This window comes from Salvelinus fontinalis, chromosome 19 (genome assembly GCF_029448725.1).
Source record: "Salvelinus fontinalis isolate EN_2023a chromosome 19, ASM2944872v1, whole genome shotgun sequence".
NCBI classification, from domain to species: domain Eukaryota; kingdom Metazoa; phylum Chordata; class Actinopteri; order Salmoniformes; family Salmonidae; genus Salvelinus; species Salvelinus fontinalis.
The window spans coordinates 25,647,147-25,668,910 of record NC_074683.1 but is presented as its reverse complement, the minus strand read 5'-3'; the positions used below and the strand labels follow the sequence as shown (position 1 = coordinate 25,668,910).

Genomic DNA, 21,764 nt, shown 5'->3' with positions numbered 1-21,764 from the left:
TTTCATTTAAAGTGAATTACCAATGACTGTTGAGAATTTACCGATAAAGGTGTGAATGGTTTATGCCAAATTAGGGAAGGTTCTTTTATGATGCCCATACTCTTTATTCACGAGGAGCTATTCTTGAGGTAACATGTTTTTGCATAGCTCAGTCTAATCTGCACCACCCAGCGGCTACTGAGTACACACTTTGAAGATTTGTGAATGCGTGGCTGCTTTATTGAAACCCTAAAAATATCCTATTTAATCTGACAACTGGGCAGCTTTATTGAAAACCTTAAAATATCCTATTTAATATGACAACAACCGGTAAATCTAAGTTATTCTATAAAATAAGCTTTTCATCAGGGCCAAATTACCAAAAGGGCACGCAGGGGGGCCCCCCAACCAACTTCTATTTATTTTGTCAAAATGTGTATAATTGCAGAAACTACAGAATTGTCTCAATATCATGGCATTTATTTTTTGAATAGGATATTAGCTTTAAAACTGCAACATTTTCTCTCAGCCTCATGGCAAAAATTTGTGAAATTGGCCCAGGGCCCCTAATGCGGTAGTCCAGTCCTGCTTTTCATGATGTGTCAAATGAAATTGAAGCTTGAAGTCATATCTTGTGTATGTGTACGAGACAACATTGTCTTGTAAGACTATGCTTATGAATCAAAAGACAAATAACTACATTATCTCCAAGAAATCTTTAAAATGTTTGCTTGTTTATTTCGCAGGACCCAGCTTTTCAAGAAATGATCAGCCTCGCAAATCTAAAATCTCCACAAGCATTATGTCTTTGACTGGTATGTAAAATACCAATATACAAAACAAAATAAATACAGAATCAATATTTCAATAGCATGCCTCACGATGCAAAAGGCATATGTACTGTATGTATACATTAGAATGACAATTATGAAGAGATGAAGCCTAATTCTCATATCACATTTTATTAATAAAAACAAAGCCCTGGACCACTCTAATCTAGGTTTATAACAAAGGTCTGATTAGACATTTTAACTTGATGCACACAAGTGACAAAGCCATCCAAATGTCTTAAAAGCTGGTTGACTGCACCCATCCATCCTCGTAATATACAACAGTCCGTCTATACCGGAAACAGTAAAGTTTCCCTCCTCCTCACAGATACAGTGTGAGTATCCCTCCTAACTTCCTCCAGAAGTTAGTGCCGAATTCAAAGGCATTGAGAATGAGAATAGATTTACATATTGGCACAGCTTTTTACACTTGTTTTTCTTCTTACAGAAACCACTTGAAAGTATTGCGAACAAAAAAGAACAGAGGGAAAATAGAAAATAGAAAGGCCTAGAAACTCTAAAGCACCGGTAAGGTAAATACAAGGAGAGACAGATGGTGCTTTGCTTTCTGTATACTCTAGAGGGTTTAGTAGAACCATGTAAAAGCTTGAGTCCCTTGTCTTAAGAGCTTTTCACACTACATGTTCTTAACCCAGGCCTAACCTTAACCCTGGGTTAAAACTACCCCTAGGCCAAGTTCAGCGTGAACACAAATTCAGAGCGACAAGCAAGGTAAAGCTTTATAAGGGAAATAGTCAATTTCAGAGTTCATTCCAGTCAGTGCTTTCAGTTTCTTTCTTTTGTTTCCCTCCTCCTCTCCTCTCTTCTCCATGTCATGTATTGTAAGCAATGTAAGTGGATCCTAAAGGATCATATTCTATCTTTGACTGCTATTGGTAAATTAATATGGCTTGACGAGGCAGAGTGCAACCGAGATGAAAGGAATGAGGTCACACCGGGAGATTAACGGGATTCTAGAGATCTGGAGCACGTGATGGTCAGGTGCTGTGTTGGCATAACGTCGAAGGTCAGAGGTGTTCATCCTGTCCTCAATGTCTGGTGGACTGCTAGTTGCTGCTGTTATAGGTCTGCAGCCTGGCCCCAGATCTGTTTATGCTCTCTTGTCAACTGCTATGGTCATTGTCACGCCAATGGTCATAGGATTTGGCAAGACAGCACAAACTGATCTGGGACCAGGCAAGCTGTTATAAGAGCTCCATTAGCATTTCTAAGTGTCCGTCTCGTTCTCCAGTTCTAGTTCCTCCCCATATTGTAGTTCAGTATCCACTTCCTGTAGTTCTTCATCATGTAGTTCCTGGTCGTCTTGTAGTTCTTCATCATTGTGTAGTTCTTCGTCCTGGTCATGTATCTGCTCATACTGTAGCTGCTGATATGGTAGCTGCTCAATGTCTTCTTCCTCTTCATCTTCCTCGTGCAGAGTCAGTTTCCTGTCCTCCACCAGCTTCATCTTGTCCCGGATGTGTTCAGCAGAGGACGCCATGTCTCCAGGGCTGCCAAAGTACTGCTCGCTCCTGAAGGGGGGACAAAAGGGGCAGAAGGACTCAGCAGGGTCATAGATGGGGCTATGGATGCAAGGATCGACAGTCCATGATCAAAATGGCATGCATCATTAGATTTTGCATCTTGGTAAAGCCAGGCATGACTCAATGTGAAATGTCCATTGTTTCTTACCCGTCTGGGAATATAACAGGGACAGTGAGTCTGTCCAGTAGAGCCTTCCCCACAGTCTCCACCTCCTCATAGGTCTCCTGCTCCACCTCGACTGGGATATCACCCTGGTCTGGGCTGGCTTGGACCAGCACCTTTGATGGAGGAGACAGGAGGGAATGGAAACAGAAGAGGACCATCAACAAAAAAGTATGTACTCACTGAACTGTTAGTCACTTTAGATAAGTATCTGTTAAGTGGCTTACATGCATATCCCAATAATTAAACACTTCCAATTAACAGGGCTCACTGAGTAGAAGTCAGAAGCACAAAGAAGACAAAACCTTTGCAATATTTGCTAAGAAGAAGGTGTATTATTTGGCTGTCACAAAGGTAATTCAATAATATATTAACATCTTCCTGATAATATTAGGTTTCATTTTCATAACTGTCATTCTTTTCCTACCTTCTCAGCTGCGGTGTGAAAGGAGCAGGCCATCTCCAGCCGATGGACCCTCTCCTCAGTGGTGACAGTAAACTGTTTCCAGACCCGGTTGAGGCGTGGCAGGGTGTCACCAGAGGAGCGCGTGGAGCACCGTAGAGACTGACACAACACCACTGTCGCCTGGAGCAGCTGACGGCCGTAGTCATAGGTGCTCTGGACACATAGAAAGAGAGAGTCAGGTTAACAAATCAAATCAAGTTTATTTTATATAGCCCTTCGTACATCAGCTAACACAATACCTAGTACCTAGTAGGGGGCAGTGGGGTAAGTTGAGCCATTTATTACATTCAGCATCACTCCGTCAAGGGAAATATAGTTTTTTTTTATTTTTTTATTTCACCTTTATTTAACCAGGTAGGCTAGTTGAGAACAAGTTCTCATTTACAACTGTGACCTGGCCAAGATAAAGCATAGCAGTGTGAACAGACAACAACACAGATTTACACATGGAGTAAACAATAAACAAGTCAATAACACAGTTTTTGTACTCTTTCTAACAAAGACATCTATATACAGCACCAGTCAAAACTTTGGACACACTCATTCAAGGGTTTTTCTTTATATTTACTATTTTCTATATTGTAGAAAAAATAGTGAAGACATGAAAACTATGAAATAACACATATAGAATCATGTATTATCCAAAAAAGTGTTAAACAAATCAAAATATATTTTAGATTTCAGATTCTTCAAAGTATCCACCCTTGCCTTGATGACAGCTTTGCACACTCTTGGCATTCCCTCAACCTGGAATGCTTTTCCAACAGTCTTGAAGAAGTTCCCACATATTCTGAGGACTTGCTGCCAGCTTTTCCTTCACTCTGCAGTCCAACTCATCCTAAACCATCTCAATTGGGTTGAGGTGGGGTGATTGTGGAGGCCAAGTCACCTAACACAGCACTCCATCACTCTCCTTCTTGGTCAAATAGCCCTTACACAGCCTGGAGGTGTGTTGGGTCATTGTCCTGTTGAAAAACAAATGATAGTCCCACTAAGCTTAAACCAGATGGGATGACGTATCGCTGCAGAATGCTGTGGTAGCCATGCTGGTTAAGTGTGCCTTGAATTCTAAATAAATCACAGACAGTGTCACCAGCAAAGCACCTCTACACCATCACACCTCCTCCTCCATACTTTACGGTGGGAACCACACATGCGGAGATCATCCGTTCACCTACACCGCATCTCACAAAGGCACGGCGGTTTGAACCAAAAATCTTACATTTGGACTCAAAGCCCAAAGAACAGATTTCCACTGGTCTAATGTCCAAGCAAGTCTCTTCTTCTTATTGGTGTCCTTAAGTAATGGTTTCTTTGCAGCAATTCACCCATGAAGGCCTGATTCATGCAGTCTCCTCTGAACAGTTGATGTTGAGATGTGTCTGTTACTTGAACTCTGTGAAGCATTTATTTGGGCTGCAATTTCTGAGGCTGTATAACTCCAATGAACCTATCCTCTGCAGCAAAGGAACCCTGGGTCTTCCTTTCCTGTGGCAGTCCTCATGAGAGCTTGAAGGTTTTTGCAACTGCACTTAAAGAAATTTTCTAAATTCTTGACATTTTCCGTATTGACTGACATTCATGTCTTAAAGTAATGATGGACTGTCGTTTCTCTTTGCTTATTTGAGCTGTTCGTGCAATAATATGGACATGGTCTTTTACCAAATAGGACTATCTTCTGTATACCAACCCTACCTTATCACAACACAACTGATTGGCTCAAACACATTAAGAAGGAAAGAAATTCCACAAATTAACGTTTAACAAGGCACACCTGTTAAGTGAAATGCATTCCAGGTGACTATCTCATGAAGCTGGTTGATAGAATTCCAAGAGTGTGCAAAGCTGTCATCAAGGCAAAGGGTGGCTACTTTAAAGAATCTCAAATATAAAATATATTTGGATTTGTTTAACACTTTTTTGGTTACTACATGATTCCATATGTGTTATTTCATAGTTGTGATGTCTTCACTATTATTCTACAATATTAGCCCACCCACACAGCTACCATTGCACTTTCATGCTAGGTTTAGGGCCGCATACTGAATCTTAGAGACCCCAACTGATGTATGGAACTGTCACGCCCTGGCCTTATTATTCTTTGTTTTCTTTATTATTTTAGTTAGGTCAGGGTGTGACATGGGTAATGTTTATGTTTTGTTGGTTTTGGGTGTTTATTTGGTAAAGGGGTTATGGGGTGTAGTAGATGGTTTTGTGTTGAGTGTATATGTCTAGTATTGTCTATGTATGTTTAGTTGTCTAGGAGAGTCTATGGTTACCTGAATGAGTTCCCAATTAGAGACAGCTGATTTCGGTTGTCTCTGATTGGGAGCCTTATTTAGGGTAGCCATAGGCTCTCATTGGTTGTGGGTAATTGTCTATGTAAGAACGTTAGTAGCCTGTATGTTTGTGCACAACGTTTGTAGCTTCACGGTCGTTTTGTTGTTTTGTTATTTTGTATAGAGTTTTTGTGTCGTGTTCATCTTCGTTGTGTTTAATAAAGAAGATGGCTTATTTTCCAAAAGCTGCATTTTGGTCCGTTAATCCGCCACACGATCGTGACAGAATTACCCACCATAGGACCAAGCGGCATGGAAGGCGGCAACAGGACCTACCCACAAAGGATTTCTGGACATGGGAGGAGATACTGGATGGTAAGGGGCCGTGGGATCAACCTGGAGAATATCGCCTCCCTCGTGAAGAGCTGGAGGCAGCGAAAGCCGAGAGGAGGCGATATGAGGAGGCAGCACGGAGACAAGGCTGGAAGCCCGTGAGTACAACCCAAAAATTTCTTGGGGGGGGCCTTAAAGGGAGTGTGGCGAAGTCAGGTAGGAAACCTGCGCCTACTCCCTGTACTTACCGTGGAGAGCGAGAGTACGGGCAGACACCGTGTTACGCAGTAGAGCGCACGGTGTCTCCTGTACGCGTGCATAGCCCGGTTCGGTACATTGCAGCTCCACGTATCGGCCGGGCTAGACTGAGCGTTGAGCCATATGTCATGAAGCCGGCCCAACGTATCTGGTCACCAGTGCGTCTCCTCGGGCCGGCGTACATGGCACCAGCCTTACGCATGGTGTCCCCGGTTCGCCTACATAGGCCGGTGCGGGTTATTCCACCTCCCCGCACTGGTCAGGCGACGGGGAGCATAGAACCAGGTAAGGTTGGGCAGGCTCGGCGTTCAAGGGAGCCAGTACGCCTGCACGGTCCGGTATTTCCGGCGCCACCTCCCCGCCCCAATCCAGTACCACCAGTGCCTCCTCCACGCACTAGCTATATGGTGCGTGTCTCCAGCCCTTTACCACCAGTGTCTAAACCACGCACCAAGCCTCCTGTGTGTCCCCAGAGTCTTGTGCGTCCTGTTGCTGCTCCCCGCACTAGCCCTGAGATGCGTGTCTCCAGCCCGGCGCCACCAGTCCCGGCACCACGCACCAGGCCTACAGTGCGCCTCAGCCGGCAGGAGTCTGCCGTCTGCACAGCGTTGACTGAACTGCTCGTCTCCCCAGCGCCATCTGAGCCATCCGTCTCCCCAGCGCCATCTGAGCCATCCGTCTCCCCAGCGCCATCTGAGCCATCCGTCTGCCATGAGCCTGCAAAGCCGCCCGTCTGCCATGAGCCTGCAAAGCCGCCCGTCTGCCATGAGCCCACTGAGCCGTCCGCCAGACAGGAGCCGCTAGAGCCGCCAGCCAGACAGGAGCCGCTAGAGCCGTCCGTCAGACAGGATCCGCCAGAGCCGCCAACCAGACAGGATCTGCCAGAGACGCCAACCAGACAGGATCTGCCAGAGACGCCAACCAGACAGGAGCAGCCAGATCAGTCAGCCAGCCATGAGCAGCCAGATCCGTCAGCTAGCCATGAGCAGCCAGATCCGTCAGCTAGCCATGAGCAGCCAGATCCGTCAGCTAGCCATGAGCAGCCAGATCCGTCAGCTAGCCATGAGCAGCCAGATCCGTCAGCTAGCCATGAGCAGCCAGATCCGTCAGCTAGCCATGAGCAGCCAGATCCGTCAGCTAGCCATGAGCAGCCAGATCCGTCAGCTAGCCATGAGCAGCCAGATCCGTCAGCTAGCCATGAGCAGCCAGATCCGTCAGCTAGCCATGAGCAGCCAGATCCGTCAGCTAGCCATGAGCAGCCAGATCCGTCAGCTAGCCATGAGCAGCCAGATCCGTCAGCTAGCCATGAGCAGCCAGATCCGTCAGCCAGCCATGAGCAGCCAGATCCGTCAGCCAGCCATGAGCAGCCAGATCCGTCAGCCAGCCATGAGCAGCCAGATCCGTCAGCCAGCCATGAGCAGCCAGATCCGTCAGCCAGCCATGAGCAGCCAGATCCGTCAGCCAGCCATGAGCAGCCAGATCCGTCAGCCAGCCATGAGCAGCCAGATCCGTTAGCCAGCCATGAGCAGCCAGATCCGTTAGCCAGCCATGAGCAGCCAGATCTGTCAGCCAGCCATGGGCCGTCCCTCAGTCCGGAGCTGCAGTCCCTCAGTCCGGAGCTGCAGTCCCTCAGTCCGGAGCTGCCGTCCCTCAGTCCGGAGCTGCAGTCCCTCAGTCCGGAGCTGCCCCTTACCCTGGTGCTGCCCCTTACCCTGGTGCTGCCCCTTACCCTGGTGCTGCCCCTTACCCTGGTGCTGCCCCTTACCCTGGTGCTGCCCCTGACCCTGGTACTGCCCCTTACCCTGGTACTGGTCCTTAGTCCGGAGCTGTCCCTTAGTCCGGAACTCCCCCTTAATGCAATGGGGTTAATGTGGAGGGGGGTCGTTTGGAGGAGGCCTAGGAGGTGGTTAGGTACTGTGGGGACTACGACCAGAGCCGGAGCCGCCACCGTGGAGGGGAGCCCACCCAGACCCTCCCCTAGACTGTGTATGGTGCGCCCGGAGTTCGCGCCTCAAGGGGGGGGTTATGTCACGCCCTGGCCTTATTATTCTTTGTTTTCTTTATTATTTTAGTTAGGTCAGGGTGTGACATGGGTAATGTTTATGTTTTGTTGGTTTTGGGTGTTTATTTGGTAAAGGGGTTATGGGGTGTAGTAGATGGTTTTGTGTTGAGTGTATATGTCTAGTATTGTCTATGTATGTTTAGTTGTCTAGGAGAGTCTATGGTTACCTGAATGAGTTCCCAATTAGAGACAGCTGATTTCGGTTGTCTCTGATTGGGAGCCTTATTTAGGGTAGCCATAGGCTCTCATTGGTTGTGGGTAATTGTCTATGTAAGAACGTTAGTAGCCTGTATGTTTGTGCACAACGTTTGTAGCTTCACGGTCGTTTTGTTGTTTTGTTATTTTGTATAGAGTTTTTGTGTCGTGTTCATCTTCGTTGTGTTTAATAAAGAAGATGGCTTATTTTCCAAAAGCTGCATTTTGGTCCGTTAATCCGCCACACGATCGTGACAGGAACAATCTTACAATTATCTACTTTGGTTTAGATACAAGCGTGAAACCTCTAACACAATTAATTTGACTTGATGAAAATCCGTTTGCTTACCACTTTTTCCATGTGGTTTCTTCCTTGACAGACTCCATGAAATTATGACCTCTTCCTAAATAATTTGTCAAATTATTAACTTTGTGTATGGTTTTCTAGACACAAGGGTGGCTCAACTTACCCCTTTGGCTCAACTTACCCCACTCTCCCCTTCCCCCTCTATTTCCCTTTGAAAGACATGGAGAGAGAAGAGAGACAGAGAGAGAGAAGGGGGCAGACAGAACAATTGAGGGAGTGACAGAGCGGGAGAGAGAGAACCCCCTCAGTCTTCCTCAAGCTGTCTGAACTCTGCTCTTGTAGTACGTACCTGTGCCACATCCACAAACTTCTTGTGTTTCTCCAGCAGCACTTTGGTTTCCTGTGAGTCGTCCCCTAGTCTGATGTGGGTCTTTAGAAGAGCATCGAGGAGCTCACCCAGCCACTCCACCGCCTGAGAGTTAACACAGTGACATGAGCTGGGGTTTACAAGGTATTGTCAACAACAATAACAACATGTCAATAATAACAACCCACTTAAGTTTGCAGTCCAGAACCAATAGAGGTCAAACAAACAAACAAACAAACAAACAAACAGGGATGAACAGAAGGAAGCCTATCTACTGACTTGTGATGCATCTTCCTCACACTTGAACAGCTGGACCATCTGAAGCATCTTCAGTCTCCTGACATCCACCATGTCCTCACATCTAAACAGAACCAAAACTTTATCAAAACATGACGATAACCGTTTCCATGACAAGTTCTGTGACAACAGCCAAAATTCCACGATATTCCAGAAATCGCTTGACTCGTGGAACCTTTGTAAACAACTCCAGTATTATTTTGAGGCCTGCGGCCTTACATCATCAAAAAAAAGATTGAAAATAAATCTGAGCAAACCTTTGTTTCCGGAGCTGCATGTCCTCCATGACACCTTGGATGTGATCAACGTTGTCTTTGTTATCGATGGGGACGTCTTTCCCATAGGACCAGGAAGTCTGGTTGGACATCTGATCCATCAGGACCTGGCCTTTCTCCCTCAGGCCTACCAGGGCTCCCTCTGGGCAGAAATACACATCAAATAATACTCATGAATTACTCAACTAACACTACTGAAAGTTATTTCAAATGTAAAATATTATTCTTGCAGTTATCCATTAGAAAAAATACAAGAAGAGGGGATATATTTAAGACGGTCAATGTTTCAGCACAAATACCTTTCTCAAGATCAGTCTTTTTATTCTACTCTGCAGTTATCAATTGAAGGCTTGGTATCATATAACAAAAAAATAACAGTGAATAATACATTTAATTGTGCTTACCAACGCTCTTGAGTTTCTCCTCGAGGTGTTTGAGTGTTTGTTGGATAGCAGCCCCGTCAGCAGGCGCCACATCGGCACAGAGCATGCCCAGTAGACCATCCAGTTGCTGGGACAGCTGGGAGGGTAAACTGAGGCATTATTACAAAGCCAACAAAGAGCTCTAGGCCAAACAATTAGTAGTCTATACTACACTGAACAAAAATACAAACACAACATGTAAAGTGTTGGTCCCATGCTTCATGATCTGCAATAAAAGATACCAGAAATGTTCCATATGCACAAAAAGCTTATTTCTTTTTTTTTTTAAATGCACAAACTTGTTTCCATCCCTGTTAGTGAGCATTTCTCCTTTGCCAAGCTAATCCATCCATCTGACAGTTGTGGCATATCAAGAAGCTGATTAAAAAGCACAATTATTACACAGGTGCACCTTGTGTTGGGTACAATAAAGGGCCACTTTAAAATGTGAAATAAAATGTCACTCTAAAACACAATGCCAAAGATGTCTCAAATTGAGGGAGTGTGCAATTGGCATGCTGACTGTAGGAATGCCACCATAGCTGTTGCCAGATAATTTAATGTTCATTTCTGTACCATTAGCCGCCTCCAACATAATTTTTGAGAATTTGGCAGTACATCCAACCAGCCTCACAACCGCAGACCACATGTAACTATGCCAGCCCAGGACCTCCACATCTGGCTTCTTCACCTGGATCGTCTGAGACCAGCCACCTGGACAGCTGATGAATCTGTGGGTTTGCACAACTGAAGAATGTTGACCTGAATGCAGTTCGGCATCTCAACAGACTTCAGTGGGCAAATGCTCACCCTCGATGGCCACTGGCACGCTGGAGAAGTGTGCTCTTCACAGATGAATTCCGGTTCCAACTGTACTGGGCAGATGGCAGGTGATGGCGCCGTGTGGCGAGCGGTTTGCTGATGTCAACATTGTGAACAGAGTGCCTCATGGTGGGTTAAGCTACGGACAACGAACATAAGCCATGGACAACGAACACGACTGCATTTTATCAATGGCAATTTGAATGCACAGAGATACCGTTACGAGATCCTGAGGCTCATTGTCATGCCATTCATCCACCGCCATCACCTCATGTTTCAGCATGATAATGCACAGCCCCATGTCGCAAGGATCCGTACACAATTCCTGGAAGCTGAAAATGTCCCAGTTCTTCCATACTCACGAGACATGTCACCCATTGAGCATGTTTGGGTATGCTCTGGATCAACGTGTATGACAGCGTGTTCCAGTTCCCACCTATATCCAGCAACTTCACACAGCCATTGAAGTGGAGTGGGACAACATTCCATAGGCCACAATCAATAGCCTGATCAACTCGCATGAGGCAAATGGTGGTCATACCAGATACTGATTGGCTTTCTGATCCACACCCCTACCTTTTTTCCCCCAGGTATCTGTGACCAACAGATGCATATCTGTATTCCCAGTCATGTGAAATCCATAGATTAAGGCCTAATTTATTTATTTCAATTGACTGATTTCTTTATATGAACTGTAACTCAGTAAAATCTTTTAAATTGTATTTTTTTCAGTATAATATTACCCCCATCCCTTCAACCCTAGGCACGTATGTAGATCAGATGACTGGATAAGTGTAAGCAATATGGGTGGTTGTAGCTCCATCTTGCCCTCTGATTGTGGCCATATTGCGTACACCTATCAAATCCTCAAAGATCTACACAAGGGCCTATGGACCAGGCCTAGGGATTGACTTTGTGATTTAGAGTAGGAGTCACTGTAGTTCTTGTTCTTGGCTTTATACGTATTTTGTAATGATCCATTCCAATCAATCAATGATACATACGTCCTGTGCTGTGCCGTGGAACTCGTGTGCTGACTGCAGTACATTCTGTCTGGACTCCAGTTGGCTGGCCTGTCTGTAACAGACATCACTGAGCTGCTGCTGAAGACCCTTTAACTCCACTAGGTCCTCCTCGTCTCCAGCACTCAGCAACGCTGCTATCTGCTGGTTCAGCTCTACGTATACTGCAAACCACTCCTGTAAATACACAACCAATAACACATACATTATGATTGGGTTTCACAAATTAGAAACACAATTCAGCCACACAAGTTACACAATGTTTTGCAACTCCTTTCCATTGTGGCCCTCTGGCTTTGGCCAGAAAGCAGGAAAACGCTTTCTGATATTCACGCCAGTTTATCATAGAGAAGCTCAATACACAGAAGAACCACACACTAAAGATGTTTCTGTATCAAAGCTGTTCAAATTCTGTTCAAACCTACTGTACAGTAATTGAGTTGAACGCTGTAGTGAAGTGTTTTTGTGGTATAGTTATTACCTTGAGAACACGTATACATTTCAGATCAATAGCGCCACCTGCTGAAGGCTCTTGGAGACAACACCACGCCTTAGCCTAACCATCAATCTTTAGTTTTGACCTCACTCTGGCTTTAGCCTTTCATTCCCCTGGCTGGTTCTCTCTGTTTCGGTCACCAGGGCACACTTTGGCCCAGAGCAATGATTCACCAGGGTCTTTTATGTAAACCCAGGCAGGGGAAACATTAGTTACACCCAACAGCTGCAGCTGCTGCAGTCACTTCCTGGCCTGGCCTGTCTGTCCACGACTAAGAGCAGGACAATACTACATCCAGGGAGGAAAAGTTAAGGGCAAGCTCTAATTTGTGCTTCAAACTCTCTATCTGTCTGTTTTGTAAGTGAAATCAAACAAGCTTTTTCTAGATGTACACACTGTACCTTATTTACTTAACTTGTTTGTCCCCCATATTTTTTGTCTAGTAGTGCTTTATCTGTGCTCCTCAGACCAGAGATTAATGATCTATAAAAAGCAGTTACAGTACAGTACATCTCCTGGCAGCTAACAGACTCTTCCTAACAATCCAAACTCATAATCATATTCGGTGACCTAATTATTGGGATCTTCAAGATGCTCCAAAGACAAGTGCTTCTTCTGCAGAGAGAGAGAGAAAGCAAGAAAGAGAGGCACACACAGAACTAGCAGCTATCTCCCCACCTCTTCTCATCTCTGTAATTATGAACATTGAACAAGGAGTGATGTAATAAAGTTGTGCTGTTGGCAAGCTGTGTCGTGTTGTGTTTGTAGTTTTGTGTCTGTAGTGTGTGTTGTGTTATTCTGTCCTTACGCTGTGCTGGCTCTCTATCTCCTCATGTTTCTGCTGCAGGGCCTGGGAGGCCCTGATGGAATCCCCGATCCCCCACTGTGTCCGGAGCTGCTCTGTGCCAGGCCCCTCCAGCCAATTCACAACCTGCATAGCAACAAGGAAGAGAAAGACACCATTAACACACGCTTCATGACTCACAGACACACACCCCAGGACCAACCAATCAAATACCTTCCAGGCATCTGTGAGGTCGATGATTGGACACAATCATTAACAAATGCTTTATCACTTCCCCCCAGGCCCACCAATCAAATACCTTCAGGTATCTGTGAGGTCTCTTACTGGTTGGAACACATTTAAATCAGTGTGGGATTGGGTTAAATGGGGTACTTGTTTGTTTTCGGTTAAAATGGGGTACTTAAAACCAGAAGGTATAATCACTATAAAGCATGTATGAACATTTATAATGTCTTATAATGAGAAATAGTGTACCATGTGTCAGCACAAAACAAGGTTTTGCCAGGTTACCTATAAAGTAAATATTGATTAGGGAATATCGAAAAACATGATCAATTTAATTCAACATCTGGTTCAAATATATTAAAGCAGCATTTAGAGAGGATCAATAAGAGGTGTTTAGAATCCACTGAACTGTGTAAGAGGGGTGATGAAATGGTTCAGTGTGTTGAGTTTGATAGAGCGGTTTTCTTCTGCATCAGCTTTTAGCTTGGTGAGGCAATTCTACCGCCTGTCTCCTACAGAGCTTGGAGCAATACAGCTTACAAACTACTCCCCCACTCACTACACAGCATCTTTACTCCCAGCAGATAAGAACTAGGCCAAACTCCCCAAGCCAAACTAATCCTACTGCTGCCTAGGAACATACAATAGCCCAGGAACTAGCCACACTGGGAGACACATTTGAAATGGAAGACATTGAATACACGGAGCAGGGTGAGGGGAAAATCGCATTAAAACACCATTTAGATGTATTTTCGGAAGGGCTGTGGTCACCACAGTATTGGGGAGCTATTTCATAGTTTTTTCACATATATATTATTTTCCTATTTCAATCTTATAGCAGCCCTATGCTTGGCGTGACTGTAATGGGAAGTAAGAGCAGACCATCTGATATGCCCCTAAATATTTTGATATGCAAACTGGAATAAAAATGTAAGCGGACCAGTGCTTCTATAGTGAAACAAATCTCGCACCTGTGCAGTTTGCGAGTGATGTTGTTAGGCTACATTGTGTCGTTGTTTCTTCTTCAGAGCACACTGGTGAGCAACATCCTTTCACTTCACGAGAGAACCACGAGTTCTTCACCTTAAGCACTGTATCCACAAAAATGTTTAGAATCTGAATGATGATGATGATTATGGTGAAGGGGGTGATTGAATTTAAAATATTCAATGGAGGTTGGCAACTATGTTTGGCCTCCAGCCAATTTGTTCCTGATCTTGTAGCTAGTTGGTGGTCCAGAACATAATTAGCCGATTAGCAAATAGCCTATATACCAGGCCAATATGAAGTACTTCCGGCGCCGACCAAGATGGCCGCCTCGCTTCGCGTTCCTAGGAAAATATGCAGTATTTAGTTTTTTATGTGTTATTCCTTACATTGGTACCCCAGGTAATCTTAGGTTTCATTACATACAGTCGGGAGGAACTACTGAATATAAGAGCAACGTCAACTCACCATCGTTCCAACCAGGAATATGACTTCCCGAAACGGATCCAGTGTTTTGCCTTCCACCCAATACAATGGATCTGATCCCAGCTGGCGACCCTATGCGACGCCGTAAAAGGGGCAAACGTAGCGGTCTCCTGGCCAGGCTTCGGAGACGGGCACATCGCGCTCCATTCCCTAGCATACTACTCGCCAATGTCCAGTCTCTTGACAATTAGGTTGATGAAATCCGAGCAAGGGTAGCTTTCCAGAGAGACATCAGAGATTGTAACGTTCTCTGCTTCACGGAAACATGGCTAACTCAAGAGACGCTAACGGAGTCGGTGCAGCCAGCTGGTTTCTTCACGCATCGCGCCGACAGAAACATACATCTTTCTGGTAAGAAGAGGGGCGGGGGGGTATGCCTTATGATTAACGAGACGTGGTGTGATCATAACAACATACAGGAACTCAAGTCATTCTGTTCACCTGATCTAGAACTCCTCACAATCAAATGTCGACCGCATTATCTACTAAGGGAATTCTCTTCGATTATAATCACAGCCGTATATATTCCCCCCCAAGCAGACACATCGATGGCCCTGAACGAACTTCATCTGACTCTTTGTAAACTGGAAACCACACACCCTGAGGCTGCATTCATCGTAGCTGGGGATTTTAACAAGGCCAATCTGAAAACAAAACTCCCTAAATTCTATCAGCATATCGATTGTGCTACCAGGGCTGGTAAAACCTTGGATCATTGTTATACTAACTTCCGCGACGCATATAAGGCCCTCCCCCGCCCTCCTTTCGGAAAAGCTGACCACGACTCCATTTTGTTGCTTCCAGCCTACAAACAGAAACTAAAACAACAAGCTCCCTCGCTCAGGTCTGTTCAACGCTGGTCCGACCAATCTGATTCCACGCTTCAAGACTGCTTCAATCACGCGGATTGGAATATGTTCCGCATTGCGTCCAACAACAACATTGACGAATATGGTGAGCGAGTTCATTAGAAAGTGCATTGACGATGTCGTACCCACAGCAACGATTAAAACATTCCCAAACCAGAAACCGTGGATTGACGGCAGCATTCGCGTGAAACTGAAGGAGCGAACCACTGCTTTTAACCAGGGCAAGGTGACCGGAAACATGACCGAATACAAACAGTGTAGCTATTCTCTCCGCAAGGCAATCAAACTAGCTAAGTCCCAGTACAGAGACAAAATAGAGTCGCAATTCAACAGCTCAGACACAAGAGGTATGTGGCAGGGTCTACAGTCAATCACGGATTACAAAAAGAAAGCGGACCAGGATGTCTTGCTCCCAGACAGGCTTAATAACGTTTTTGCTCGCTTTGAGGACAATACAGTGCCACTAACACGGCCCGCTACCAAAACCTGCGGGCTCTCCTTCACTGCAGCCGAGGTGAGTAAAACATTTAAACGTGTTAACCCTCGCAAGGCTGCAGGCCCAGACGGCATTCCCAGCCGCGTCCTTAGAGCATGCGCAGACCAGCTGGCTGGTGTGTTTACGGACATATTCAATCAATCCTTATACCAGTCTGCTGTTCCCACATGCTTCAAGAGGGCAACCATTGTTCCTGTTCCCAAGAAAGCTAAGGTAACTGAGTTAAACAACTACCGCCCCGTAGCACTCACTTCCGTCATCATGAAGTGCTTTGAGAGACTAGTCAAGGACCATATCACCTCCACCCTACCGGACACTCTAGATCCACTCCAATTTGTTTACCGACCCATTAGGTCCACAGCCGACGCAATCGCAACCACACTGCACACTGCCCTAACCCATCTGCACAAGAGGAATACCTATGTGAGAATGCTGATCATCGACTACAGCTAAGCATTTAACACCATAGTACCATCAAGCTCGAGACCCTGGGTCTCGACCCCGCCCTGTGCAACTGGGTCCTGGACTTCCTGACGGGCCGCCCCCAGGTGGTGAGGGTAGGTAACAACATCTCCACCCCGCTGATCCTCAACACTGGGGCCCCACAAGGGTGCGTTCTGAGCCCTCTCCTGTACTCCCTGTTCACCCACGACTGCGTGGCCATGCACGCCTCCAACTCAATCATCAAGTTTGCGGATGACACTACAGTGGTAGGCTTGATTACCAACAACGATGAGACGGCCTACAGGGAGGAGGTGAGGGCCCTCGGAGTGTTGTGTCAGGAAAATAACCTCACACTCAACGTCAACAAAACAAAGGAGATGATTGTGGACTTCAGGAAACAGCAGAGGGAGCACCCACCTATCCACATCGACGGGACAGTAGTGGAGAGGGTAGTAAGTTTTAAGTTCCTCGGCGTACACATCACGGACAAACTGAATTGGTCCACCCACACAGACAGCGTTGTGAAGAAGGCGCAGCAGCGCCTCTTCAACCTCAGGAGGCTGAAGAAATTCAGCTTGTCACCAAAAGCACTCACAAACTTCTACAGATGCACAATCGAGAGCATCCTGTCGGGCTGTATCACCGCCTGGTACGACAACTGCTCCGCCCACAACCGTAAGGCTCTCCAGAGGGTAGTGAGGTCTGCACAACGCATCACTGAGGGCAAACTACCTGCCCTCCAGGACACCTACACCACCCGATGTCACAGGAAGGCCATAAAGATCATCAAGGACAACAACCACCCAAGCCACTGCCTGTTCACCCCGCTATCATCCAGAAGGCGAGGTCAGTACAGGTGCATCAAAGCAGGGACCGAGAGACTGAAAAACAGCTTCTATCTCAAGGCCATCAGACTGTTAAACAGCCACCACTAACATTTAGTGGCCGCTGCCAACATACTGACTCAACTCCAGCCACTTTAATAATGGGAATTGATGGAAATTATGTAAAAATGTACCACTAGCCACTTTAAACATGCCACTTAATACAATGTTTACATACCCTACATTACTCATCTCATATGTATATGTATATACTGTACTCTATATCATCTACTGCATCTTGCCATCTTTATGTAATACATGTATCACTAGCCACTTTAAACTATGCCACTTTATGTTTACATACCCTACATTACTCATCTCATATGTATATATTGTACTCTATACCATCTATTGCATCTTGCCTATGCCGTTCTGTACCATCACTCATTCATATATCTTTATGTACATATTCTTTATCCCTTTACACTTGTGTGTATAAGGTAGTAGTTGTGGAATTGTTAGGTTAGATTACTTGTTGGTTATTACTGCATTGTCGGAACTAGAAGCACAAGCATTTCGCTACACTCGCATTAACATCTGCTAACCATGTGTATGTGACAAATAAAATTTGATTTGAATTCATAGTCCTACACTATACATTTAACCCATGTGTATAGCTGTATAGTGAGAGGGATACAATCTGTTTAGATGCCGTGAAAACATTTCATAGTAGGCTTATAGTAGTACGCCTATACATATTTTTTCATACAAACCTTCAGAACATACAGTGCAAAACTTGAAAGAACTTGTGGTTCTCATGGTCAAGCGAAACGACAAAATCATACAATATATCACCAGTGCCCTCTGAAGAGGAAACAACGACATGTAGTCTAACAAACGGCAGCGTTATGACGGGACCCAGGACAGAGTTTGGGAAATCCTGATCTAGGGTGTAATCATTAGTCCAACAGTTGCAAATGAAAGTTTCTGTTGGACAAATTTAGGTACAGTGGCAAGAAAAAGTATGTGAACTCTTTGGAATTACCTGGATGTGGAACATGTTATGACTAATTTATGCAGAAATCCAGGTAATTCCAAAGGGTTCACATACTTTTTCTTGCCACTGTATGTTCATCCCTGTTTTGTTCCGTTTGCTTCCATTTAAGAAACGTTTTTCAACAGAATCGGCAGAATGAATACACCCCTGATCACACGCAAAGAGTTTACTTTCATAGCAGCCACATAAAAACAGCATGATCACTTTGCTCGTTGTATATATAGTTCTATCTCGCAACAATCTACGTGCTCTCCTCCTCTCAACTTTTCACTTGTGGACTTCAGTGCACAACACATCAGCTGTCTGTGGCCAGCGAAAAAACCTTTCCTAGCCAAACCTTCATATAATGACCTCTGACCGCTACACACATCCTACATTGTTGTCACGTCATAGTCAACAAAAATTACTAGAATTAACGCATTAGTAAACCCGCTAAAATCATGCAGTACAGTGTACAATCAGAATGCAGTTTAGCAGTTACACCCAGAGGGCAATAAATTAATAAGACCAAAAGCTTACCTTGACTTGGAAGAGTTCCAGTGTTGGATAGCCAGAGCCAGCTAGCTAACATAGCATCTCTCTCTGTTTGAGCCGGCTGTTTGGGTAGGCTAAACTAGCTAGCTGCATTTGCTAGCTAAGTGAAAGTTTAAAAAAAAATACAACCAAATATAGCTATCTCTCTCTCTCTTGCTTCTTCTTAATTTTGGAAGACATACATTTTTTCAAAAACTGTTCAACTATTGTCTTTCTCTCTCTTTGAGTCAACTACTCACCACATTTTATAAAGTGCTAGCTAGCTCTAGCTTATGCTTTTAGTACCAGATTCATTCTCTGATCCTTTGATTGGGTGGACAACGTGTCAGTTCATGCTGCAAGAGTTCTGCTAAGCTGGAGGACGTCCTCCCAAAGCTGTCATAATTACTGTGTAAATCTATGGAAGGGGGTTGAGAACCATGAGCCTCCTAGGTTTTGTATTGAAATCATTGTACCCAGAGTAGTACAGAAGCTATCTGTCCCCCAGCTACACCATGGTGCTACCCTACAGTGCTGCTGAGGCTACTGTAGACCTTCATTGCAAAACATTATATTTTAATAAATTATTTGGTGACGGGAATACATTTTGAAAAGTTTTATCTAAAAAGGCTGAATTTTTAAACGTTTCACTATTTTTATTTTTATGATATTCACTGAGGAGGATGGTCCTTCCCTTCCTCTGAGGAGCCTCCACTGGTTGCTATAAGATGTAAATCGGAAGATAATGGACCTGTGAAAAAAATATAAAATAGCTCCCCACTACCATGACATATATATATTTAATGTATTAATTGAATGGTGACCACAGCCCTTTCAAAAATACATTTAAATAGTGTTTTTTTCCACCCTTCTCCATGTATTCAATGTTTTACTTCCGGGCTATTATGACGAATCTGGCAGTTCCTTCTCTATATGTTCCTAGACTCCTGCCTACTGTCTCTCCAGATGAAATCTCGCGTCTTGTGACGGCCGGCCGCCCAACAACCTGCCCGCTTGACCCTATCCCCTCCTCTCTTCTCCAGACCATTTCCGGAGACCTTCTCCCTTACCTCACCTCGCTCATCAACTCATCCTTGACCGCTGGCTACGTCCCTTCCGTCTTCAAGAGAGCGAGAGTTGCACCCCTTCTGAAAAAACCTACACTCGATCCCTCCGATGTCAACAACTACAGACCAGTATCCCTTCTTTCTTTTCTCTCCAAAACTCTTGAACGTGCCGTCCTTGGCCAGCTCTCCTGCTATCTCTCTCAGAATGACCTTCTTGATCCAAATCAGTCAGGTTTCAAGACTAGTCATTCAACTGAGACTGCTCTTCTCTGTGTCACGGAGGCGCTCCGCACTGCTAAAGCTAACTCTCTCTCCTCTGCTCTCATCCTTCTAGACCTATCGGCTGCCTTTGATACTGTGAACCATCAGATCCTCCTCTCCACCCTCTCCGAGCTGGGCTTCTCCGGCGCGGCCCACGCTTGGATTGCGTCCTACCTGACAGGTCGCTCCTACCAGGTGGCGTGGCGAGAATCTGTCTCCGCACCACGTGCTCTCACCACTGGTGTCCCCCAGGGCTCTGTTCTAGGCCCTCTCCTATTCTCGCTATACACCAAGTCACTTGGCTCTGTCATATCCTCACATGGTCTCTCCTATCATTGCTATGCAGACGACACACAATTAATCTTCTCCTTTCCCCCCTCTGATAACCAGGTGGTGAATCGCATCTCTGCATGTCTGGCAGACATATCAGTGTGGATGACGGATCACCACCTCAAGCTGAACCTCGGCAAGACGGAGCTGCTCTTCCTCCCGGGGAAGGACTGCCCGTTCCATGATCTCGCCATCACGGTTGACAACTCCATTGTGTCCTCCTCCCAGAGTGCTAAGAACCTTGGCGTGATCCTGGACAACACCCTGTCGTTCTCAACTAACATCAAGGCGGTGACCCGTTCCTGTAGGTTCATGCTCTACAACATTCGCAGAGTACGACCCTGCCTCACGCAGGAAGCGGCGCAGGTCCTAATCCAGGCACTTGTCATCTCCCGTCTGGATTACTGCAACTCGCTGTTGGCTGGGCTCCCTGCCTGTGCCATTAAACCCCTACAACTCCTCCAGAACGCCGCAGCCCGTCTGGTGTTCAACTTTCCCAAGTTCTCTCACGTCACCCCGCTCCTCCGCTCTCTCCACTGGCTTCCAGTAGAAGCTCGCATCCGCTACAAGACCATGGTGCTTGCCTACGGAGCTGTGAGGGGAACGACACCTCCGTACCTTCAGGCTCTGATCAGGCCCTACACCCAAACAAGGGCACTGCGTTCATCCACCTCTGGCCTGCTCGCCTCCCTACCTCTGAGGAAGTACAGTTCCCGCTCAGCCCAGTCAAAACTGTTCGCTGCTCTGGCACCCCAATGGTGGAACAAACTCCCTTACGACGCCAGGTCAGCGGAGTCAATCACCACCTTCCGGAGACACCTGAAACCCCACCTCTTTAAGGAATACCTAGGATAGGATAAAGTAATCCTTCTAACCCCCCCCCCCCCCCCTTAAAAGAGTTAGATGCACTATTGTAAAGTGGTTGTTCCACTGGATATCATAAGGTGAATGCACCAATTTGTAAGTCGCTCTGGATAAGAGCGTCTGCTAAATGACTTAAATGTAAATGTAAATGTGAACAACATCTTCATCACCATAGCAACAGACAGCTCATTCCCTTAGAATCTAGAATCTGTCAAATCTAAAATAGATTCCATTCCATGGAACACATCTCATCATCTGCTCACTTCCTCATTGGTACAGTTTTATCATCCAATCTGCTTTGCACAGTAAAACATTCAAAATTGTCCTGCTTTGCACTGTAAAACATTCAAAATTGTTCTGCTTTGCACTGTAAAACATTCAAAATTGTTCTGCTTTGCACTGTAAAACATTCAAAATTG

The 21,764-nt window shown here is 45.5% G+C and overlaps 1 protein-coding gene across 3 annotated transcripts in view; it reads right to left on the bottom strand.

The window, feature by feature from the left end:
* Window positions 1–694: 694 nt before the first annotated feature.
* LOC129816551 (SEC14 domain and spectrin repeat-containing protein 1) overlaps window positions 695–21,764 on the bottom strand; it is an 87,695-nt gene continuing 66,625 nt past the window's right edge. For all 3 annotated transcript variants that reach the window (XM_055871136.1, XM_055871138.1, XM_055871137.1), the window contains 9 exons: window positions 12,926–13,048; window positions 11,604–11,798; window positions 9,760–9,874; window positions 9,338–9,497; window positions 9,063–9,144; window positions 8,766–8,888; window positions 2,944–3,135; window positions 2,502–2,632; window positions 695–2,341 (listed from right to left, as the gene is read on the bottom strand). In XM_055871136.1, coding sequence (XP_055727111.1) covers window positions 2,038–2,341; window positions 2,502–2,632; window positions 2,944–3,135; window positions 8,766–8,888; window positions 9,063–9,144; window positions 9,338–9,497; window positions 9,760–9,874; window positions 11,604–11,798; window positions 12,926–13,048 — 1,425 coding nt within the window. In that variant the 3' untranslated portion in view covers window positions 695–2,037. The remainder of the gene's footprint in view (window positions 2,342–2,501; window positions 2,633–2,943; window positions 3,136–8,765; window positions 8,889–9,062; window positions 9,145–9,337; window positions 9,498–9,759; window positions 9,875–11,603; window positions 11,799–12,925; window positions 13,049–21,764) is intronic.